Source organism: Quercus suber, unplaced genomic scaffold, assembly GCF_002906115.3.
Source record: "Quercus suber isolate HL8 unplaced genomic scaffold, Cork oak 2.0 scaffold_357, whole genome shotgun sequence".
NCBI classification, from domain to species: Eukaryota; Viridiplantae; Streptophyta; class Magnoliopsida; order Fagales; family Fagaceae; genus Quercus; species Quercus suber.
The window spans coordinates 516072-536430 of record NW_027069809.1 but is presented as its reverse complement, the minus strand read 5'-3'; the positions used below and the strand labels follow the sequence as shown (position 1 = coordinate 536430).

The 20359-nt window shown below is 42.5% G+C and overlaps 3 protein-coding genes across 4 annotated transcripts; 2 read left to right on the top strand and 1 right to left on the bottom strand.

Moving 5' to 3' along the window:
• Positions 1-890: 890 nt before the first annotated feature.
• LOC112009841 (uncharacterized) lies at positions 891-8765 on the bottom strand. Its single transcript, XM_065760200.1, has 7 exons — positions 8291-8765; positions 7878-7987; positions 2899-3097; positions 2627-2808; positions 2046-2167; positions 1311-1387; positions 891-1216 (listed from the first exon to the last, which is right to left on the bottom strand). Exons 1-7 carry the CDS (start codon positions 8504-8506, stop codon positions 1106-1108), a joined length of 1017 nt encoding a protein of 338 aa, XP_065616272.1. The 5' UTR covers positions 8507-8765; the 3' UTR covers positions 891-1105.
• On the top strand, positions 4084-7494 carry LOC136061846 (uncharacterized). Of its 2 annotated transcripts, none has more exons than XR_010623705.1 (5): positions 4084-4212; positions 5070-5217; positions 5334-5484; positions 6826-6965; positions 7378-7476. XR_010623705.1 is itself a non-coding variant. In XM_065760207.1 (5 exons), exons 2-5 carry the CDS (start codon positions 5184-5186, stop codon positions 7474-7476), a joined length of 411 nt encoding a protein of 136 aa, XP_065616279.1. In that variant the 5' UTR covers positions 4084-4212; positions 5070-5183; the 3' UTR covers positions 7477-7494. The 2 variants fall into 2 exon arrangements, 1 of the variants encoding a protein (XP_065616279.1); XM_065760207.1 differs by having other exon boundaries at positions 5334-5471; positions 7378-7494.
• A 1585-nt stretch (positions 8766-10350) lies between the features above and the next one.
• LOC136061843 (uncharacterized) lies at positions 10351-11985 on the top strand. The gene is made up of 3 exons (XM_065760199.1): positions 10351-10697; positions 11022-11600; positions 11739-11985. The coding sequence occupies exons 1-3, from the start codon at positions 10351-10353 to the stop codon at positions 11983-11985; spliced, it is 1173 nt and encodes a 390-aa protein (XP_065616271.1).
• The last annotated feature ends 8374 nt before the right edge of the window (positions 11986-20359 follow it).

Here is a 20359-nt window from a genome sequence, read left to right as displayed (position 1 = left end):
AACCATACAGTAATTGCTACGATAATCTGACTATAAAATATTTAGGCTGTGTTTGATTGTCGTAAAATATTTTTCGGAAAATATCTATTTTCCGAAAATGGTATTTTCGGGAAAGGAAAATATTTTCTGGGTGTTTGGCTGCATTATGAAAAATTTTCTAAAAAATATTTTCATGTGTTTGGTTGCATACTGAAAATGCTATTTTCCTACACTTTCTCACATTTTCTTACCCATTTTCTCAGTTCCCAAACAAATTTTATAATAGAAATTTCAACGTATAAACTTCAAAAAACAAAAATCACAACAACTCCATTCGATCAAATCCACATTCGGTCAAACTGAGAGAGCGAGGACGAGAGAGTGATCAAAAATGGATGGAAAGGGAGAGATCGGTCATGGGCGATGAGATCGGTCATGGGAAACGACGAGATCGAGCGGAGGCGAGATCGAGCGGCGCGGTGTGATCGTCGAACTGGAGCTCGGGGTTCGCAGGCGATGTCAAAGAGCGTGATGCGATCTCGGTGGGGTGCGATCGATCTGGGTGGATCGGTCTTCGGTGGGGTGCGATCGGTCTCTCTCACCGTCGCGTGGAGGGGACAACGACAGCGGTCTGGGTGCGCGTCTGAGTCCTTTCTCTCTCTCTTTCTCCCTGTTGCGCGTCTGGTCCTTCTTTCTCTCTCTCTTTCTCTCTTTCCGGAAGTGAATTGAAGGTAAAAAAAAACGGAAATGGTTTTCCGTAATTAGAAGGCTTATTTACGGTCAACGGAAATGATTTTCCGTTTGACCTAATTTTCCTTGCGCACCCAAACAGCCTATTTTACGGAAAATGATTTCCGGAAACCATTTGAAGCCAAAACAAACACAGCGTTAGTATCAGATTATATTCAATATTTAGCAAAAATAAAGAAGATTATATTCAATAGGGAAATTGAACAATGCAAATGGGTTTAAATGATTAGCACTCGGTTTCCTATTCTGACTGCTACAATTAACAATACAATACAAATTTCACAAAAGCAGAAAAATAATCAAACAAAGCTTCTGTTCTGCTCCAGCCTTTTGTGTGTGTTTTGAAACTTCTATCCCTGTATAATGTGTGTTTATTTTAAGTTGTCTTTGATCTCTTCCATACAATAACAATGCCATAAAAATCAGATGAAGCCAATAAGTTCTCTCCATGGTTCCAAGCAACACCTATAACTGGAAAACGATGACCCTGCAGCGACAATAGGTTGGGTGAGGTTGAAAGCATTGAAAGCTGATTGATAATTATAATTGGCCATTAAAAATTAATTGCAAATAAGATTGACCTGTAGCTTGTTTACACATGTATGCTTCGGCCGAGTTAAATCGTAGAAGTAGACATTTGAATCCTCACTACCAGAAACTTCATGTCACAATAAAATCAAATCATCAGCAAAGAACAAACACATCTCTATGATCATGCGAAACACATATTGATTGAAGTTAAGCATCCAAATCTAAAGAAAATCTCAGTTTCATGATTTCTTATCGCCCTTTAATAGCTTTGGAGTTTCAACGTCATGATACCAACAAACTTCCATAAATGACTTATGACATTTCTCAATCCCTCTTCAATTTACCATGCTAAAATGTAATCAGTAGTACAAACGTTTTACATGAATGGTCACTTTTAAATGTGTTTCATAAAGACTAGGCATTTAATTTCAGTACAAGTTTAGAAGCTGTTGTCAAATAAAGCTGTCCTCAAAATTCAGTGACACTGTCTATGATATTGTACCATCAAGTTCCAGCACAGTTGGCATTAGGTGAAGTAGGTTGAGAAAAAAATCTAGATTCAAATCATGACGCAGACGAGAAGCATGTAAATTTGAGAGAACCAAACACCCCACTATCCCCCAGAGAGAGAGAGAGAGAGAGAGAGAGAGAGTTTATAATGCCTGAGGAGACAGCAGCAAAAAATTATTTCCTCTTTAGTGATGTCACACATTTAGAAACTCAGCATTTTGGGAAGGCCCTTCAAACCATAAAAGTAAAAACTAGTAAGATCTTGACATACGAACCTATGTATTCCCCCTTTTCAAGGGAAAGCAGGGGACAGAAGGAAGCTCGAATGCTATGTATTCGTGGAGTTAACTTAAGCGAGCATCGAAGAGTCAAATAACCTTGTATTTCCAAAGCAACGCTGCAACAACATCCCAACCTTATTAGCAGTGCTTCACAATAAGTACTTAAGGCCCCATTTTGGTTTATAGGAATTCATTTGGGATGAGATACCCATTCCTCCCATTATTATTATTATTTTGATAGGTACCATGCCTCCCATTATTCCAACCTGTTCATTCTAATGACGATTTTTGGGGTGCATTTAGACTAAGTATTCTGATTCCTTCATTTGGGTGAAATCAAAACATAAAAGAACTGCTTTCATTTTCATCCCCATGGGTATGGGAATCAGAATACCATGTCCACCCTTTGGTATGATTTTACCTCAAAATCTGGTTAACACTATTCCCATATCAACTGGACTGAGATCTCCATGCCCATGCCCCAAATGAGGGTCAGCGCAATATGGGAATCTCATTGAAATACCCATAACCAAATGTGGCTTTGAAAGTGAAAGGCATAAATCAGATGACCAGACCTGAAAAAAGACAAACTTCCATCTTGAGTACATGTCAGCAGCACAGGGCCATGAGCAAGCAGGGAAAAACTTCTGTACTGCACAGTTGTGACTGGAGATTTGCGCCTGCCATTACTTCGATGGCGATGAGAACGGGATAATGCTCCTGTGTGAGAGTTCATACTAACTGAGTAAATACATCCCTGCATGTATTGTCCCAATAATAATGTCAAAAGAAGAACGCATGAGTGCAATGGATCAAAAAGATACAAGATGTATAGAAAAGAGCACACCTGTCCATCCCCACAGAAGATGAGCTGACCAGTGTGATCATGGTCCATAGAGGTAACCTCACTGTCAAAGAATGTTTTATTAATAATCCTCCCGGTGCTGAAATTGAATACCTGGTGGACCAGTGTAGAAATGCCACCGGTCAGACAGGAACTATGAAGCAATATGGAAATGGGATACGAAAGTAGGATGTGATAATAGCCGGGTCAGAATGTGATATGGCAGGGCTATGAAAAGATGAATTTGCTATTCTGTGTCATGTTAAACTATTTAACATTTGATAATATTAACTTACAGTAATATTAGCTCACAAGCATCCCTAATTTGGAAATTTGTCAAGATGTATATTCATTAACATCCAAGATATTTCAATGTTTTGATGCATCATACTTTGCTCTCCTAGAAACAAACCAAAAAAAAGGGGGGTGGGGAGGGGCACTATTGCTCCCACTAAGAGTGTTTTTTATCTGTATCATTTTTAATCAGGTCTTCTCTTACACCAGTTTTTTCAATAGTACCAAGGCTATATATTATCGTATTTGGTTTGGTGTATGAGGCAAGTTGTTAGTGTGATAGAGGATGAACGGTATTTTGGGGATTAACTAGAAGCCCGTTGAGATTAATTCTTGGATTTTTTAAGAAAATAACTATAAAACTCATACTATATTATTAGTTAGGCAACGTTTCAAACTAATTTGGTTTCTAGACAAATTGAGTCCAGAGGAGTCGATTTTGCTCACTGCAAATCGAGTCCAGAGAACTCGAGTTCCAAACTCGAGTTTGAGACACTCGACTTCCAGTACAATTTTGTACAGCAAAATCGAGTCCAAAAGACTCGATTTGTTAGAAACCAAATTAGTTTGAAACATTGCCTAACTAATAATATAGTCTGAGTTTTATAGTTATTTTCTTAAAAAATCCTTAATTCTTTTTATCTTGCACTGAGAGTTACTGTGAAGACAGTGTTCAAGCTCCTGTGATGAATTCAAACTTACATCTGTTGTATGACCACTAGAACTGGTGGATTCTTCTCTTTCTTCTTTTTTTCCTGTTCTTTTATCAAGTTCATTTGTTTTTTAAAACACTACTCTCCTGTCTTGTATTTACCTATCAATAAAGTCATCTATCTGATAGTCAAAACTATGAAGCACTTTTATGTCTATGAAACTTTCTAAGATGTATGCTATTTTAAATTTATGTTTCATACAATTCTGACATCAGGATGGTTTACTGGTTGATGCATCAGTGGGCGATGGATTCCACCTTCAAGTCCACTTTCCCATTTGTATGAGGCAGAGAGCTGGAGTTCTAGCAGGGTATGTTTGGATTATGTAACTTCTTTTATGGATTGTCATTCTTTATCCTACACTTATTTATCTTATCTTCAATAGCATTATATTGATAATTTAATGTTAAAAATCAGTAACTGGGTCATAGACTCTAGTAAATTGTGTTACTCAGCATGGTATGTTGAAGTGATGCATAAGTTGTACCTATGTTAGGAGAGAACCAGCCACAGTGGAATGCATGTGGACACGCATCTGTAAATATTTGATAATGAAATTATGATCTGATTAGTCATCTTACTAATCTATTGTATCATATTGACCCATGGAGACATGTCAATACATATTTATTCAACATGGGTTATGCACATGCTAATTGAAACTTGTATGTTTACCTCCTTAGAAGGTCTTAAGTGAGTGATAAGAGTCATAAGACAAAGCTACCTTTTTTTTCTTAAGAAATATAAATTCATGTATATGTATTTTATGAGAGAGCACATTTTTTAGCTCACTGAACTGGATTCTGACTGTAGGATATGAGACCTTGAGAGTATGTTACTGCAACATTGCAGTTATTGTCTTTGATACTTAGAACCTGGTTTTTTGTTAATTGGGATTTGGGAGGAGGTTATTATCTACGACAATTAGATTGATTATAAAAGTGGTTTTTTGCTTCAATCGAAAAAAGAAAGTCTTTACAAAGAAAGGCAGTAACAACTGCTTACAACAGTTACAGAAACCTGCTATATAATAACAAAATCTCAAACTAAACAATTGGGAGGTTCTTTGAGGAACACTTGAGACAATGCAATAGCTGAATTCTATCTTCCTTCCTATTCTTCTTTTATGTCATTCTAATAGATGGCATACAATATTTCTTTTTATAGGATGTGCAAAATGGCAATCTAGATTCAAGTCGCAGAACAAGTTTTAGCTCAAATGCAAGCGATACTGATCGCCCACGTCAACGAGGGACTGAACCTGCCTATTCTTTTGTAGGAATGCATTGCATCTTTGATCAGTGCAAAGCCTCTGGTAATATTTGTTTGGTGTTTTTTCCCCCCCAAGTAGTAACATAGACTGGTTGTGTCAGTGCCTATCATCATATAGTTGAGCTTAATAGAAAGTAATCTGATTAGCTTAATGTGCAGTTACGGTTTTGAAGTTTGGACACATGAGTTCTGATCTGCTTGCATATGGGGCGTCAGATGGAACCTTGACAGTATGCACAGTGTCAGAGCCACCTTCTGTCCTCAAGGAATTAAAAGGCCACTCCAAAGATGTCACAGGTTGGACTGACTGGTATTGTTTCTGTGGTCTTTTTCTTATATTGTACGGTGGCATATGCTTGTCTACAGGCTGATAAAATATAGATAGACAAAGACTTGAGAACCAATATAACTAGGATATTGATAAAATTAACTGAATATAGAAATGCTAGGCTTAAGCACTTTCCTTTCTTCACCAAGCAAAACTTGGGGTAGTAGGGTACTCTTTTGCAAGCTGCCAAAACTTGTCGTGGCAATCTTTAAATTATTGAAGTTGAAACTTAATGCCCTATGGGTATTCTCAAGGCTTTTGGGCTAAATTGGCACATTGGGCCGTTTGGTATGGTATGTGATTTTGAGCAACAATTTTCAGTTTTTAAACAACATTACACGTATTTCCACACTTTTTTACCCACACGTATTTCCAAAAAATACAAACAACGTTACTAGAACAACGTTACCAAACGAGCCCTCTCCATAAGGATGGAATGGTGGGTGAGTTAGGGGTGTCCTATAGGGTGTGCGGGTCATTTACCTGAGAGAGATCTATAGGCTAATAAGGCTATCCTCCACAACTGTGCACCATGTAAACCTCAAAAACAAAGGAAATAACAGAGAAATACTTTTGTTGTTGGTGCCTTCAAAGATTATCACCCATGTAAAAGGAACAGATGATCTGTGGTCCTGTGGATTACCTTTCCTTTGCACATTTACGCAGACATATCCATCCCTTTTGCAGCATGCAATAAAGTTAAATTTTTTTGTTCTTGCCAATGTTAGGAGTTTTTATTTGCAGATGCGCGACAGCTGATTAAATTACCATGGTTAAGAATGGAATATTGAAATTTGGTCCATAAGTGTTAATCATTAAGGCCTACTAGATTACATTCCATTGATTATTTCATGATGTCATTAGATAATATTAATGACACGTTGGAGAACATAATATGAAGTGGGAAAAACTTTGGTACAATTCCTTTAGTGTTGTACTTTAGGTTTACCAATTGAATTCAACCACATGTTTGTAACCACATGTTTGTATTGACCATTGCAACAAAAACGATATTATCTTTTTGGAGGACAATTATATTCAGCCATGTAGGTCATTGGTCAATGAAACCACATGGTTAAATTTAATTGGAGAACCTAAGACACTTAAGAAACTGTATCTAAGTTTTACTCATATGAGGTATGGGATTCTAATCCTTTTGTGAACATGGAAAATCTATAATCCTGTACATAATTATATGTTGGGTTTGAATTATTACTGTTGATGTAGGACTAATGGAGGTGTACATGCAATGTAGTAAACTGGGTACAAGTATTGCACTCATCGTTGGCATCACATCTTTCTAAAATACTAGCATTTTCTCAGATTTCGATTTCTCATCAAACAATCAGTACATTGCATCATCCTCGATGGATAAAACTGTGAGAGTATGGGAGATATCAAAAGGACTTTGCATTCGAGTAATATATGGAGTTTCTTCACAATTATGTATACGTTTTCACCCTGTAAGTATACACTAATGTCAATAATTTTGTTCGCTACAAACCATTACAATGTTTTTGTATGTTCAAGATCCTTCTTATTAGACCTAAATTTTTAAGATTTTTTTTTTGTTGCGTAAGCTAGCCTGACTGATCTAAATGAAGCTGTCAGAAACCTTTTTTGAATTATTACCTGTGCTAAGCTTTCAGCTGTTTTGTTTTCAATTCTATCAAAATTTTCATTTAAGTTGTTATAGGCTTGAATTCCCCTTTGAAAATTGTTTTGTTCTTTTTAACAAATGTCAGCTTCAATATTCTTATATTTAGCTTTGGTGGCTTTGTATTATCTTGTCTTTGTATATAACTATGGTGTATATCTCAATTTCTTAACTTTTCATTAAAGGTTTTATTGACTCTTTCCTCATTTGTGATGCAGGTAAATAACAACTTCCTTTCAGTTGGCAATGCAAACAAAGAAATGACTGTAATTACTGAGTACCTTTGCTTTCACACAATTTTTATTTTTATTTTTTAAGTTACATTGTGGGCGAGCATGCATGATAGCTTCTAGATTGTTTTCTCGTTGAGATTCCCACCGCCCCCCCCCCCCACAATCCTAGTTACAGTAATGTTGAGAATTTAGTCAGCATTAGAGACATTCAAAATTTCATAAAAAAATGATACCTATTTAGTTAGGGATACTAATAGAAACAGATACTTCAGAAATGATCAGGTTACAAAATCCAACATATGATATAATCAGATACAAGAAATCCCTCCTTAGAAACATTGTCACTAAACAAATATTAAATCTCGATTGTGGAAAACGATTCTTATTCTAGCAAAGCATAATACTTATACAGCATAACATAATCCTATTCTTACAAAAAGGGGCAAAATTCTCACTTCACAATGTGAAAATTCAAGTAGTGATACCTGTTTCCAGGAGTGCCTTGGAGGCTTGGTGACTGCAAAGTCTCCCAATTCCTGGGCCGCCTTATGAAATTCCGGTACGCCACGTAGCCTTTTCCGTTGCATCTCCAATCCTTCAACAAAAAATCCAATGCATATATTCCACAATTTAGAACAAACTTTCAAAAATCTTGCTAACTTCCGTACAAGTCCAAAACAAAAATCGAATCTATACCGCAGCTCAAAAGGTAATGAACTTTGCGATCAATCGGAAATGCAATGCAAAAATCAAAGATTAGAAATCAATCAAATCTTTTTTTTTATACCAAATCCAACAATGCCATACACAGAGTCATAAAAATTTCCATAATTCAAACACAGATCCAATTAACAAAACCTAATTACACACATATATGTATGAAGTGGAAGTAGCTTACTTTACGGCGAAGAACACCGGAATTGGCCTTGCCGAAGAGGAGGAAGCGGCGAACGGAGATGTAATCGGAATCGGAATCGGAAGTCACAGGCTGAAGCAAGCAGCTGAAGAGCTCTGGATCTACATTTTCCTTTTCTTTCTTCCTCTTCTCGGCTTCGTCTTCTTCTTCCTCTGCTGAGCTATTTATCTTCTTCTCTTCGATTCTCTGCTCCGCCATTCTAGGAAGCTTGCTGCGAATCCGAAATCATTATCGGGTCATTGTTCGGGTCGGTACACCGAATTTTTCGTGAATCGGAGGAGAGGATCCGAGTCAGTGCGTGAGGGTCAAAGTTCAAACTCCAAAGAGAGAGAGAGAGAGGGGTTGACGTTAGAGTCTTGAGAGTATTTTCGGAATTCTGATTGCGAAAACGGGAACACTATGCGACAACGTACACGTCTGGCTCTAACTAATTTGAACGAACTTGCTTTTCTTTTCTTTTTCCCTGTTTGTTTACGAGAGAGAGAGAGAGAGAGAGAGAGATAAAACTATTTTAGAAATTATTTTTATTAAAAATTAAAAAAATTGTCAAACCTCTTTACAATCAAATTTTTTTTTTAAATGGATTATTAATTAGATTCATATATATTTAAAAGAATTTTGTTTATCTAATATCAGGTTAAACAATTTTCCATTGTAAAAAAAAGGGTAAGACAATCTAGTGGATTCCACTTAAATCAACAATTAAAATCTTGATTCTAAAAAAATTCTAGTCAAGTTCGATGAATAAGAAATTTAGAGTTCGAACTTATCTATACTAAAAATTAATTAGTGTCTTAATTGGATGATAACAACAATCATTGTGAGATGGATATTATAAGCTCTATCATATTTATCCAAAAAAATAGTTAAACAATCTATCATATTAATATGATGTTGTGTGTGATTGGCTATGGATAATTATTTTCACCTGGACATCAAGGCATACTTATCAATACTGCTTTTATTTTTCACATGTTATAATTTGTTACCTTGACAAGTTGTGGAACAAATTGTGTTATTGGAATTGTTCAAAGTTGTTTGGGCTTTGGAGAGGTGCTCTATCTTAAATTACTCAATTACGTGGTTGCATTGATTAATGAGTTATAAAATTAAATTGAATTGATTTTGAAGGAAGATAACATATTTGGTGTTGAATTTAGGTATCTAATTTTTGGGTATTTGAATGCGTATGTTAAGACAAGCAATACTAGAGGCATAAATTCAATCACGAGTTAGTTATGTACAAATGGCAAAATGGGTTGTGACACGTATAACAATAAGAGAAGGGAGAGCATAAGTTAAGCATGTAAACTAGGTGAATATCGACAGTTATCAAAGTCCTAGACAACACTTGAAATTGAGAGGGAAGATTGTTGATTGATAAGGGAGAATCATGGCAAGTACCATGAGCTCAAGCCGTCAGCCTTCTGCTCTGGCTGACGGGCCAGTCACGACAGACGTTAGAGACTCTGGTAAGCTGACGGAAGGAGACACGCTGACGGAAATTTAGGAAAAGCTTAAGGGCCAGTTATATTCAGAAATGCTAACGGCCTTTTATCAAGGTAGGGGACAAGACAAGCCGACGGGTAGGAGGCCGACGGTCCCAATAAAACTTTTACTTGGCTGCCACGCTTGATGATAGATTCCTATAAGGAAAGGACTTCGCAATCTGCGCTCATAAGGATTCCTATATGGAAAAGACTTCTGCTCCAAGGAAGAAAGGTCAACCCCCTACTACTATAAAAGCCCTAATACCCTCACAAATCAAGGTACGCATAATTAACCCCTCTCTAGCACTCTAGAGTTGAAAGAAGTTCTAACTTGACCTTCGGAGGGTATTTGGCTGGCACCACACCGGTGCTCTCTGTTAGGTCCTCCTTTCTTTGTGCAGGTGTCGTTTCAAGGGTACGAGCATTGTGCAACTCATTGTTGATATTTTCGGTATCATCAGTTGGCGCCGTCTGTGGGGAACGCAACGACGTCGTAATTAAGCCATACTATCGTTTCCTGGACTAAAGGGTTGCATGGTACTCACTCGTTCAATGGCGACTACTAATGACGTACAAGGAGAGGAACAACCCACGACTGCCCTCGAGAGACAAGTTCGGACCCTCAGTGCCGCCGTGGAGCGTCTCACCAAACAGAACCTCGACTTGGAGGAACAGCTGCGCCAGAAGGATGCAGCGCTAAATGACCGACCAGAAGATCAGGAAGGAACTAGCACTCCAAACAGGAATCAGGAAAGACCTGAGGGCAGCCACGCCCCAAGCAGGCTGGAGAGACAGCATGTGAACATGCCATCCCTCACGGATGCGACTCCACCACATATTGCCGCCGAGATGCAGGCAATGAGGGAACAGATGGAGGTCATGATGAACGCCCTCAAGGGGTGAGTCTTCAGTGATCTTGACGATCTGGTCAATCGTACCGATTCACCCTTCACTGTGGCCGTGAACTCCTTCCCCCTGCCCCACAAGTTCCGCATTCCGAATATAGATAGCTATGACGGGGTGAAGGATCCTCTGGATCACCTGGAAACTTTCAAAACCCTGATGCATCTTCAGGGGGTAGCAGATGAGATTATGTGCAGGGCCTTCCCCACAACACTCAAAGGCCCCGCAAGGATATGGTTCAGCCGGCTGACGCCCAACTTTATCAGCACCTTCAAGGAGCTAAACGCCCAATTCACTACACACTTCATTGGGGGACATAGGTATAAAAAGTCCACGGCATGCCTGATGAGTATCAAGCAGAGAGAAGACGAGACGTTACGATCTTACATAACACGCTTCAATAAGGAAGTGCTATCGGTTGACGAAGCCGACGACAAAATACTTGTAGCGGCCTTCACAAATGGGTTGCGGAAGGGCAAGTTTTTGTTCTCCCTATACAAAAACGACTCGAAGACCATGTCGGAAGTACTTTACAGGGCTACTAAGTATATGAATGCTAAGGACGCATTGCAGGCCCGAGAAGAGAAGCCGAGAAAAAGGGAAAGGCAGGAAGATGCACGACCAGACCAAGGGAGAAAGAGGCCCAGAACGGGAGACCGAAGAGACGAAAGGCGTCCTAAACCTCCGGGAGCGAGATTCACAAGCTTCACCCCGCTGACCGCCCCAATAGATCAAGTCCTAATGCAAATTAAGGACGAAGGGGCTCTGACCTTTCCCGGAAAGCTGAAAGGGGATCCTAACAGGCGTTCCAGAGACAAGTACTGCCGCTTTCATCGAGATCACGACCATGACATAGCCGACTGTTACGACTTGAAGCAGCAAATCGAAGCCCTTATAAGGTAAGGGAAACTGCAGAAATTCGTAAGCAAGGAAAGAACGGATCCAGCACCTCCTGAGCACCCTCCCCGACGAGACAATGACCGTCCAAGACCTCCCGTTGGTGACATACGAATGATTGTAGGAGGGATGTCTACCAGGCCGTCCAAAAGGGCCCGAAAGACGTACCTCCGGATGGTCCAAAATGTCCAGTTGACGGGTCCAGTGCAAAATGTAGCTCGAAGGGAAAGCCCCGTTATCGAGTTCTCGGAAGAAGACGCGCAACGCCTTCACCACCCGCACGACGACGCGCTTGTCGTCAGCCTACAGGTTGGGGACTACAACTTGCATCGGGTGCTGGTCGACAATGGCAGCTCGGCGGACATTTTGTACTACCCGGCGTACTAGTAGATGAAAATCAGCAGGGAACGACTGGTTCCAACGAACGCCCCGCTTGTCGGTTTTGGAGGGGCAAAGGTGTTCTCGCTGGGCGCGGTCACGTTGGTTGTGACAGTAGGCGACTACCCCCAGCAAATCACAAAGGACGTAACGTTCCTCGTGGTTGATCATTCGTCCGCCTATAATGCTATCCTAGGGCGACCCACCCTCAATGCATGGAGGGCGGCGACTTCAACTTATCATTTAATGATCAAGTTCCCAACGGAATACGGAGTCGGAGAACTACGTGGAAATCAGATTGCCGCACGCGAATGCTACGTAGCCATGATGGAAATGGATGACCACCTCCAAACCATGAGCATAGAAGAGCACCGGAGCGCAACGGAGCCAGTCGAGAAGCTTGAAGAGATACCCCTGGACGACTCTATGCCTAGTTAGACAACAAGGATTGGAACCCTTGCGAGTCCCACAATCCGGCAAACACTTACAACATTCCTCAAAGAAAATCAGGACGTATTCGCCTGGAGTCACGAGGACATGCCAGGAATAAACCCTTCTGTCATGGTGCATAGGCTGAATGTATCACCATCCTTTCTGCCCATCCGGCAGAAGAAGCGGGTCTTCGCCCCAGAACGGGATCAAGCCATAGCCGAAAAAGTCCGTAAGCTGCGAGAGGCAAATTTCATTAGAGAAGTCTACTACCCCGACTGGCTAGCGAACGTAGTAATGGTCAAGAAAGCTTCCGGGAAATGGAGGATGTGTGTAGACTTCACCAATCTAAACAAGGCATGCCCCAAAGACAGCTACCCTCTCCCGAGAGTCGACACTCTAGTAGACTCTAATGCTTAGCACCAGCTGTTAAGCTTCATGGACGCTTTCTCCGGCTACAACCAAATCAAGATGCACACTGATGATCAAGAAAAAACTTCCTTCGTAACCAGCCAAGGCCTATTCTGCTACAAGGTAATGCCGTTCGGTCTAAAAAATGCAGGCGCAACATATCAAAGGCTTATGAACAAGATGTTCGCACGGCAGATCGGAAGGAACGTCCAGGTATATGTAGATGATATTCTGGTTAAAAGTCGAAGGGAAGAAGATCATTTAGAAGACCTCAGGGAAACGTTTGACACCCTTCGCTCTTACAACATGAAGCTTAATCCAAGGAAGTGCGCCTTTGGGGTGACGGCAGGAAAATTCTTAGGATTCATGGTTTCCGAGAGAGGCATCGAGGCCAATCCAGACAAAATCCGGGCTATAATGGAGATGGCACCCCCGAGGAATGTGAAGAAAGTACAGAGCCTCAACGGGAAGATAGCAGCGCTAAACAGGTTCGTCTCCAGGGCAACAGACAAATGCTTACCCTTCTTTCGCACGCTAAAAAGGTCTTTCGAGTGGACCATTGAATGCCAACAAGTGTTTGAGGAGTTAAGGCCTTACCTCTCTTCCCCACCACTGCTGAGTCCCTCGCAACCAGGAGAAGAACTCTTTCTCTATCTCGCTGTCTCCCCAGCCGCCGTCAGCGCCGCCTTGATTAGAGAAGAAGAAAAGGTGCAGAAACCTGTGTATTACACTAGCCGGGCGCTACGAGGAGCTGAAAAAAGATATCCACCCATGGAAAAACTCGCTTTCGCTCTGGTTACGGCAGCACGCAAACTGAAGCCGTACTTCAAGCCCACACGATTATTGTCTTAACTGACAAGCCTTTGCGACGGGCAATGAGCAACCCAGAAGCTGCCGGGCGCTTGGCACTTTGGGCCATAGAATTAAGCGAATTTGACATCCAATATCACCCGCGGACTGCTGTTAAGGGGCAGGTCGTTGCAGATTTCATAGCAGAATTCACGAATGGTGAGGACAGGGGGGCAGAAGAATCCCCGCAATAGAGCATACATGTAGACGGATCCTCCAACAGGCAGGCAGGCGGAGCTGGCGTCGTACTACAGTCACCTGAAGGAGATACGGTAGAGTGTATGGTCTGCCTTGAATTCCCTATCACCAATAACGAGGCAGAGTACGAAGCTTTGATAGCAGGGCTTGACCTCGTAAAAGCAGCGGGAGTCGAAAAAGTGATCGTTTACTGTGACTCTCAAGTCATAGTCAACCAGATAAGTGGGGAATATGAGTGCAAAGGTGAAAGAATGAAGAAGTATCTGGACCAAGCAAGAAGGAGGATGAACGAGCTGAAGGTCAAAATTATACAGATCCCCCGGGGAGAAAACGAACAAGCCGACCGCTTGGCCAAAGCCGCCTCAGCCGTACACATGGCCACCGTTGGTAATACACTCTCCTTCACGCAGCTCTCTCCACTCATAAATGCTGTCGACGTACAGGAGCTCAACCCCCAAAATGACTGGACCACGCCGTTAACCTCCTTCCTGAAGAACGGCGTGTTGCCGAATGATAAGGAGGCGGCAAGAAAACTGAAGGTTCAAGCAGCAAGGTTCGTGCTGATAAGAGATGTTTTGTATAAGAGAGGTTTCTCCCGCCCCTACCTACGATGCCTAGGTCCTGAAGAAGCAGATTACGTCATGAGAGAAATGCGCGAAGGAATCTGCGGAAACCACTCAGGATCAAGATCGCTAATGCACAAGCTAGTACGAACTGGGTACTTTTGGCCAACAATGCAGAAGGATGCCGAGGCTTATGTGAAGGCCTGCGACAAATGCCAAAGATTCAGCAACGTCATCAGACAACCACCCGAAGAACTCACCCCGATGACGGCATCGTGGCCATTCGCTCAGTGGGGGTTGGACATCATGGGGCCGTTCCTTACGGCAATGCGGCAACTGAAGTTTTTAATTGTCGGCATTGACTACTTTACGAAGTGGGTGGAAGCTGATGCCTTGACCACCATTACAGAAAAGAACGTACGGAGCTTCGTTTGGCGATGCATCATATGCAGGTTTGGCATTCCAAGGATCTTAGTCTCGGACAACGGGAAGCAATTCGACAACAACTCCTTCAGGGACTTCTGCTCGCAGCTAGGGGTACGGAACCACTACTCCTCCCCCGCCCAACCCCAAGCCAATGGACAGGTCGAAGTTACAAACCGGTCCTTGCTCAAAATTATCAAGACCAGGCTTGAGGGGGCAAAGGGCATATGGGCTGAAGAGTTGCCGAGCATACTATGGGCCTACAGGACAACAGCAAGGACACCAACGGGAGAGACACCATTCCGACTAACGTACGGGAACGAAGCAGTCATCCCAGCTGAAGTCGGCCTTACAAGCTACAGGGTGCACAACCACGACGAAAAAAGGAATGATGAGGCCATACGTCTGCAACTTGATCTGGTGGACGAAGTTAGGATGGCAGCAGAGCAAAGGCTTGCACGGTACCAGGACCGCATGGCCAAGCATTACAACTCCCGGGTCAAACACAGAGACTTCCTGGTAGGGGACCTCGTTCTAAGAAAGGTTATAGGCGTAGCAAGGGACCCCACCCAAGGAAAGCTCGGCCCAAATTGGGAAGGACCCTACCAAGTTACGACATGGCAAAGGAAGGGTACCTACCATCTAGAGACACTGGATGGACGGAAGCTACCACATCCATGGAATGCTGAACACTTACGGAAGTACTACTAGTAGGGGCGACGACACAAAAAGCAACAATTTTTTTGAGTGACGCCAAGACCTATCGATTACCTTTTTAAGTATTTGCTACAATAAGCCCAAAGGGCAGTTTTTCTTTTCCTACTTAAGTATTTGCTACAATAAGCCCGAAATGGGCAGATTTTGTTTTCAAATTACTTTTTATATAGATGCATGGCAATAAGAGGAATTTACTTAGAACTACTGAAGTCTCTACTTACAAATATGAGGTCATTAAAGATTGACAAATTGACCATTCACAAAGTGGACGGGATCAAAAAGCTGACGGTCTAAAAATGACCAAGTCTGCAAAACGGACGAGCCAAATAACTGGCAATTTGAGAAATAAGTCCATAAAATGGATGGAACAAAAAAACTGACGGTCTAAAAGACTGGTCAAGACCACAACCATCTCAGCTCTCAAGCTGACGGTCTAAAAGACTGGTCAAATCCAGTCATCTCAGCTCTCAAGCTGACGGTCTAAGAGACTGGTCAAATCCAGTCATTTCTGCTCTCAAGCTGACGGTCTAAAAGACTGGTCAAGACAACCACCTCAGCTCTCAAATTGACGGTCTAAGAAACTGGTCAAGTCAGTCACTTCATCTCTCAAGCTGACGGTCTAAAAGACTAAACATGGTCAAGATCACAATCATCTCAGCACTCAAACTTACAATCAAAATTAAAGAATTGAGGGAGAAGTGATTAAACCGACGGTACAAAAAAAATCAAGTCCACAAGATGGGCAAAACGACAAAATTGACGGTCTAAGTAAAGACTGACGGAGTTCGTAAGCCAATTACGTCAGCCATTAGACTGACGGTCTTAAAAAGGCTGAATATATCAATCCACAAATAGACAAGTCTATAAGGTAGATGGCCTTGTCATGAGATAACAAGATTTTGCCAAAAAACTTCTACAATCATTAAAGCAAAAAACTGACGGATTTATTAAGCAGACGAAACCGATGGTTTATACAACTGACGGTATACTAAACTAAAAGGCCCACAACCTGATTTCATGCTTTCAAATCGAAACACACGAGTTAAACAAGCCAAGCAAAAGTAACTACATACCAATGATCAAAAGCGACGGCGTCATAAATAAATCGAAGCCCAAAAAGGCATTTAAAAAAGCTGTCAAAGTATTACATATGGGGGCCCAAGAGGCACTTAATAAAATTGTTTGCTACATAAATTAAAAAGAAGGAAAAACATGAACTACAAAATAAAATTCGTCACTTAAAAGAATTCTCTACACAGCAGAAGGGTCCTCTTCGTCAAGCAGCACCACAGGAGGGGTCTCGGCAGTTGTTAGAGGGTTCGCAGCAGGTTGGGCCAAGACAACTCCATTACCTCCATGTGGGGGGGAATCGACCAAGTCGTCAGCACCAGCAGTGACGGCATCAGTAGCAGGCGTCATGGGCTGAGCATCGTCCAGGGTAATCCCAGATAGGTCCAGATCAGGGAAAGCTGACGCGACCTGTTTGAGACAGTTATCGAATCCTATGCCATAATAAGCGCCACAAGAATCGATGAAGGAGTCTGACGCTTTGAATTTCTCAACGGCGTCAGCCCCTGCCGTCTCCAACTGACCACGAAGGGTCGTTAGCTCCCCCTCTAGCTCGCCCTGCTGACGGCTCGCCTCTTCCAATTTCTCCTTTACCTCTTTCAGCTCGAGGTTAAGTGTGCGCACCGCCTCCTTATACTGAGCCTGCTGGTCTCACATATTAGAATTATGCTTGCTAATACGAGTGACGACCCCCTCCTTGGCCACGCACCGGTCTTGCAACGCCTTCACACGAACCAAGGCCTAGAAAAATATACAACCGTCAGTTACCATAAAAGAAAGATTAAGAACGTCTGTCAAAAAGTTGACGGCTTACCCGCGAAAGATCGAACAAAGCTGACGACCCCAGTTCCTCCGTCCCCAGCTGAGCGCAAGGATCTATATCTGTCGGTCTTATGAGGGCTTCAATAGACTCAACAGCAAAGTCCTTATGCATCAGCAAGCTGTGGGGTCCCTACAGGACGGGACCAGAAGAGGTCATAACACCCTTCCCTGCTCCACGGCCCGACTTGGGGGGCGACGTCCCAGGGGTGACGGCTGGCTTTTTTGACGGACGAATGACCACCCCGTCAGTTTTCCTCTTCTGGGAACCCTTAATGACGGTTTGGGGGGCAGACGTGGACGTCGCCTCCCCCTTCGCCTTCCTTTCCTCCCTCTGACAGGCAGCGGCAGCCCTGATCCGTTCCTTAGCTGCGTCCATTTCACACATAAGGGAAGCTGACGACTAAAAGTGCAAAGAGTGACGTAAACAAATAGGTCAAGGAACTTACGGTGACGGGAAAACTCTTCCAATCTGAGAGCTTCAAGCGTCGGTTCGGGGCCCCCGCAGTACGTGTGAAGAGTGTCGAGGGTAATCAAGTCCCGGCACGATCGCTCCTCTATAGGTATCGCCAAAAGCCGACGGATAAAATCTTCTTGCTCGTCGGTTATTGATGGACGAATAAAAGCTGAAAGAGAACAAAGTGGCTACGTGAGTACCATTTCAAAAATAAGTTAAAACAAGTAGCAAACTGACAAGGATAAAAAGCTGACGGTTAAAACCTGACTCCCTAGCGAACCCCCAAGTATTGTCAAAACAACCAAAAGGTATCGTTTCCCACTCTTCCTGACGGCACACCCAGTTCGTCCATTCCACAAAAAAGAACCTACTCTTCCAGGCTTTGTTGGAATCTGGCATCTCAGACACCAGTCTCAACTCCTTTTCCCTGACGGCAAAATGATACATCCCCTTTGAAGACGAAAGGTGACGGGGTCTATAGCAGTAGAAAAATTCATCCAAGGAAAGCTGACGGTGGCCTCCACTTAGACGACCCCACAGTACCTCAGCACTAATAAAGATTCTCCACGAATTTGGAGTAATCTGACTGACGGATATACTGAGGAAATCAGCCAGCTGACGGTGTAAAGCCGTCAGAGGCAGTCTCAACCCGGCAGCAAACATGGCATCATACATGCCAACATCTGCAGTTCTTCCCGTATAACATTTCTCACCCTCCCTAGGCAGACGGATAGGAATATGGTCGGGGATTTGGAAACGGATGCGTAATTCGTTAAAAATTTTAAGTGTCATCTTTGGAAAGAACTTATTCACAGCCCAGTCCTTGGGAAGGATGAAGGGACGGCTGCCTCTAGGACTTGAAGTCCCTTCACAAGACTCCTCGTCACCTTCCTCCCCGTCACTATTTGCCTCTCCTATTCCAATTTCACCCTCCTCGCCTACTTCTTCCTCCTGGCTGTCGTTTCCCTGATTTCCTACTTCCTCGACGGGAACATGGGCTGACGTCTCCCTCTCTGACGACCAGGAGGAACTCTCAGACTCACTACTTGAGCCTGAACCAAACACCTCTTCGTAGCCCGCTCCTTCGCAAACCGACGACTGGTCACTCGACGCGTCACTCGACATCTACCTACAAGTGACGGGTGTAAACTAAGCACCTAGGATGACGACCTCGCTTTAAAGAAAATAATTGAAAGTGTGCAAGAAAAGAAATGAAACTTACAAGTTTTGCAAGAGTAACGGTTGAGGAAGTGACGACCGAAATGTTGGCAGTGCTGACGGAATATAAGCGACGGATGTGCTCTCCAAGAATCAGTGAAAGTAAAATAGTGAAAATGAGAGAGGTGGGCCATACATATATATAAGGAAAATGCACGGAAGACGAAGCGACGCCCTCCTCCAGACGCGGAGCCAACTCGAGCACGCCACGTGTCCTAGCATTTAATACTTGGGTGTCAGCTTTTAAATTACTCTCCTGGCCAAAGCAGCAGGTACTGACGAATGAAAACTCCATAACCCGTCAGTTATAGCTGACGGAGATATGGAGTAGGGGGCAACTGATAAGGGAGAATCATGGCAAGTACCATGAGCTCAAGCCGTCAGCCTTCTGCTCTGGCTGACGGGCCAGTCACGACAGACGTTGGAGACTCTGGTAAGCTGACGGAAGGAGACACGCTGACGGAAATTTAGGAAAAGCTTAAGGGCCAGTTATATTCAAAAATGCTGACGGCCCTTTATCAAGGTAGGGGACAAGACAAGCCGACGGGTAGAAGGCCGACGGTCCCAATAAAACTTTTACTTGGCCGCCACGCTTGATGATAGATTCCTATAAGGAAAGGACTCCGCAATCTGCGCTCATAAGGATTCCTATATGGAAAAGACTTCTGCTCCAAGGAAGAAAGGTCAACCCCCTACTACTATAAAAGCCCCAATACCCTCACAAATCAAGGTACGCATAATTAACCCCTCTCTAGCACTCTAGAGTTGAAAGAAGTTCTAACTTGACCTTCGGAGGGTATTTGGCCGGCACCACATCGGTGCTCTCTGTTAGGTCCTCCTTTCTTTGTGCAGGTGTCGTTTCAAGGGTATGAGCATTGTGCAACTCACTGTTGATATTTTCGGCATCATCATTGATAATTTCTGATAAAAGGCCAATGGCCTTATGATTAATCAAAGACTTATTTCTCATCTAGACATACAACCTTTTCACTACAAATTACTTAATAAAAAATATTTCTCTCATGATGCCTTATATTGATATCAAATTAGTTAAGCTTGCATTATGGTGGGTGGGAGGTATGGTGAGTCTCACATTAAGCAAATATTAGGTTCTCTAAGTTTTATAAACAACTATAATGAACCTGTTCAATTGTGATTAAACTAATTCTTTCATGATATAACCTATATATTTGTGTTTTTTTTTCCTTGAGAAACCTTCTCGCTGTCCATG

What these genes read in the sequence shown, in the direction of transcription:
- LOC136061846 (XM_065760207.1), top strand. Translation starts at nt 5,184, where the DNA reads ATGCATTGCATCTTTGATCAGTGCAAAGCCTCTG. An exon ending in TGATCAGTGCAAAGCCTCTG is followed by an intron (nt 5,218 to 5,333) that starts GTAATATTTGTT and finishes CTTAATGTGCAG; the next exon opens with TTACGGTTTTGAAGTTTGGA. An exon ending in TATGTATACGTTTTCACCCT is followed by an intron (nt 6,966 to 7,377) that starts GTAAGTATACAC and finishes TTTGTGATGCAG; the next exon opens with GTAAATAACAACTTCCTTTC.
- LOC112009841 (XM_065760200.1), bottom strand. Translation starts at nt 8,506, where the DNA reads ATGGCGGAGCAGAGAATCGAAGAGAAGAAGATAAATAGCTCAGCAGAG. An exon ending in GGAAGTTTGTCTTTTTTCAG is followed by an intron (nt 2,168 to 2,626) that starts GTCTGGTCATCT and finishes ATGTTGTTGCAG; the next exon opens with CGTTGCTTTGGAAATACAAG. An exon ending in CATGTGTAAACAAGCTACAG is followed by an intron (nt 1,217 to 1,310) that starts GTCAATCTTATT and finishes TTGTCGCTGCAG; the next exon opens with GGTCATCGTTTTCCAGTTAT.
- LOC136061843 (XM_065760199.1), top strand. Translation starts at nt 10,351, where the DNA reads ATGGCGACTACTAATGACGTACAAGGAGAGGAACAACCCACGACTGCC. An exon ending in ATGATGAACGCCCTCAAGGG is followed by an intron (nt 10,698 to 11,021) that starts GTGAGTCTTCAG and finishes TGGGGGACATAG; the next exon opens with GTATAAAAAGTCCACGGCAT. An exon ending in CAAATCGAAGCCCTTATAAG is followed by an intron (nt 11,601 to 11,738) that starts GTAAGGGAAACT and finishes GATGTCTACCAG; the next exon opens with GCCGTCCAAAAGGGCCCGAA.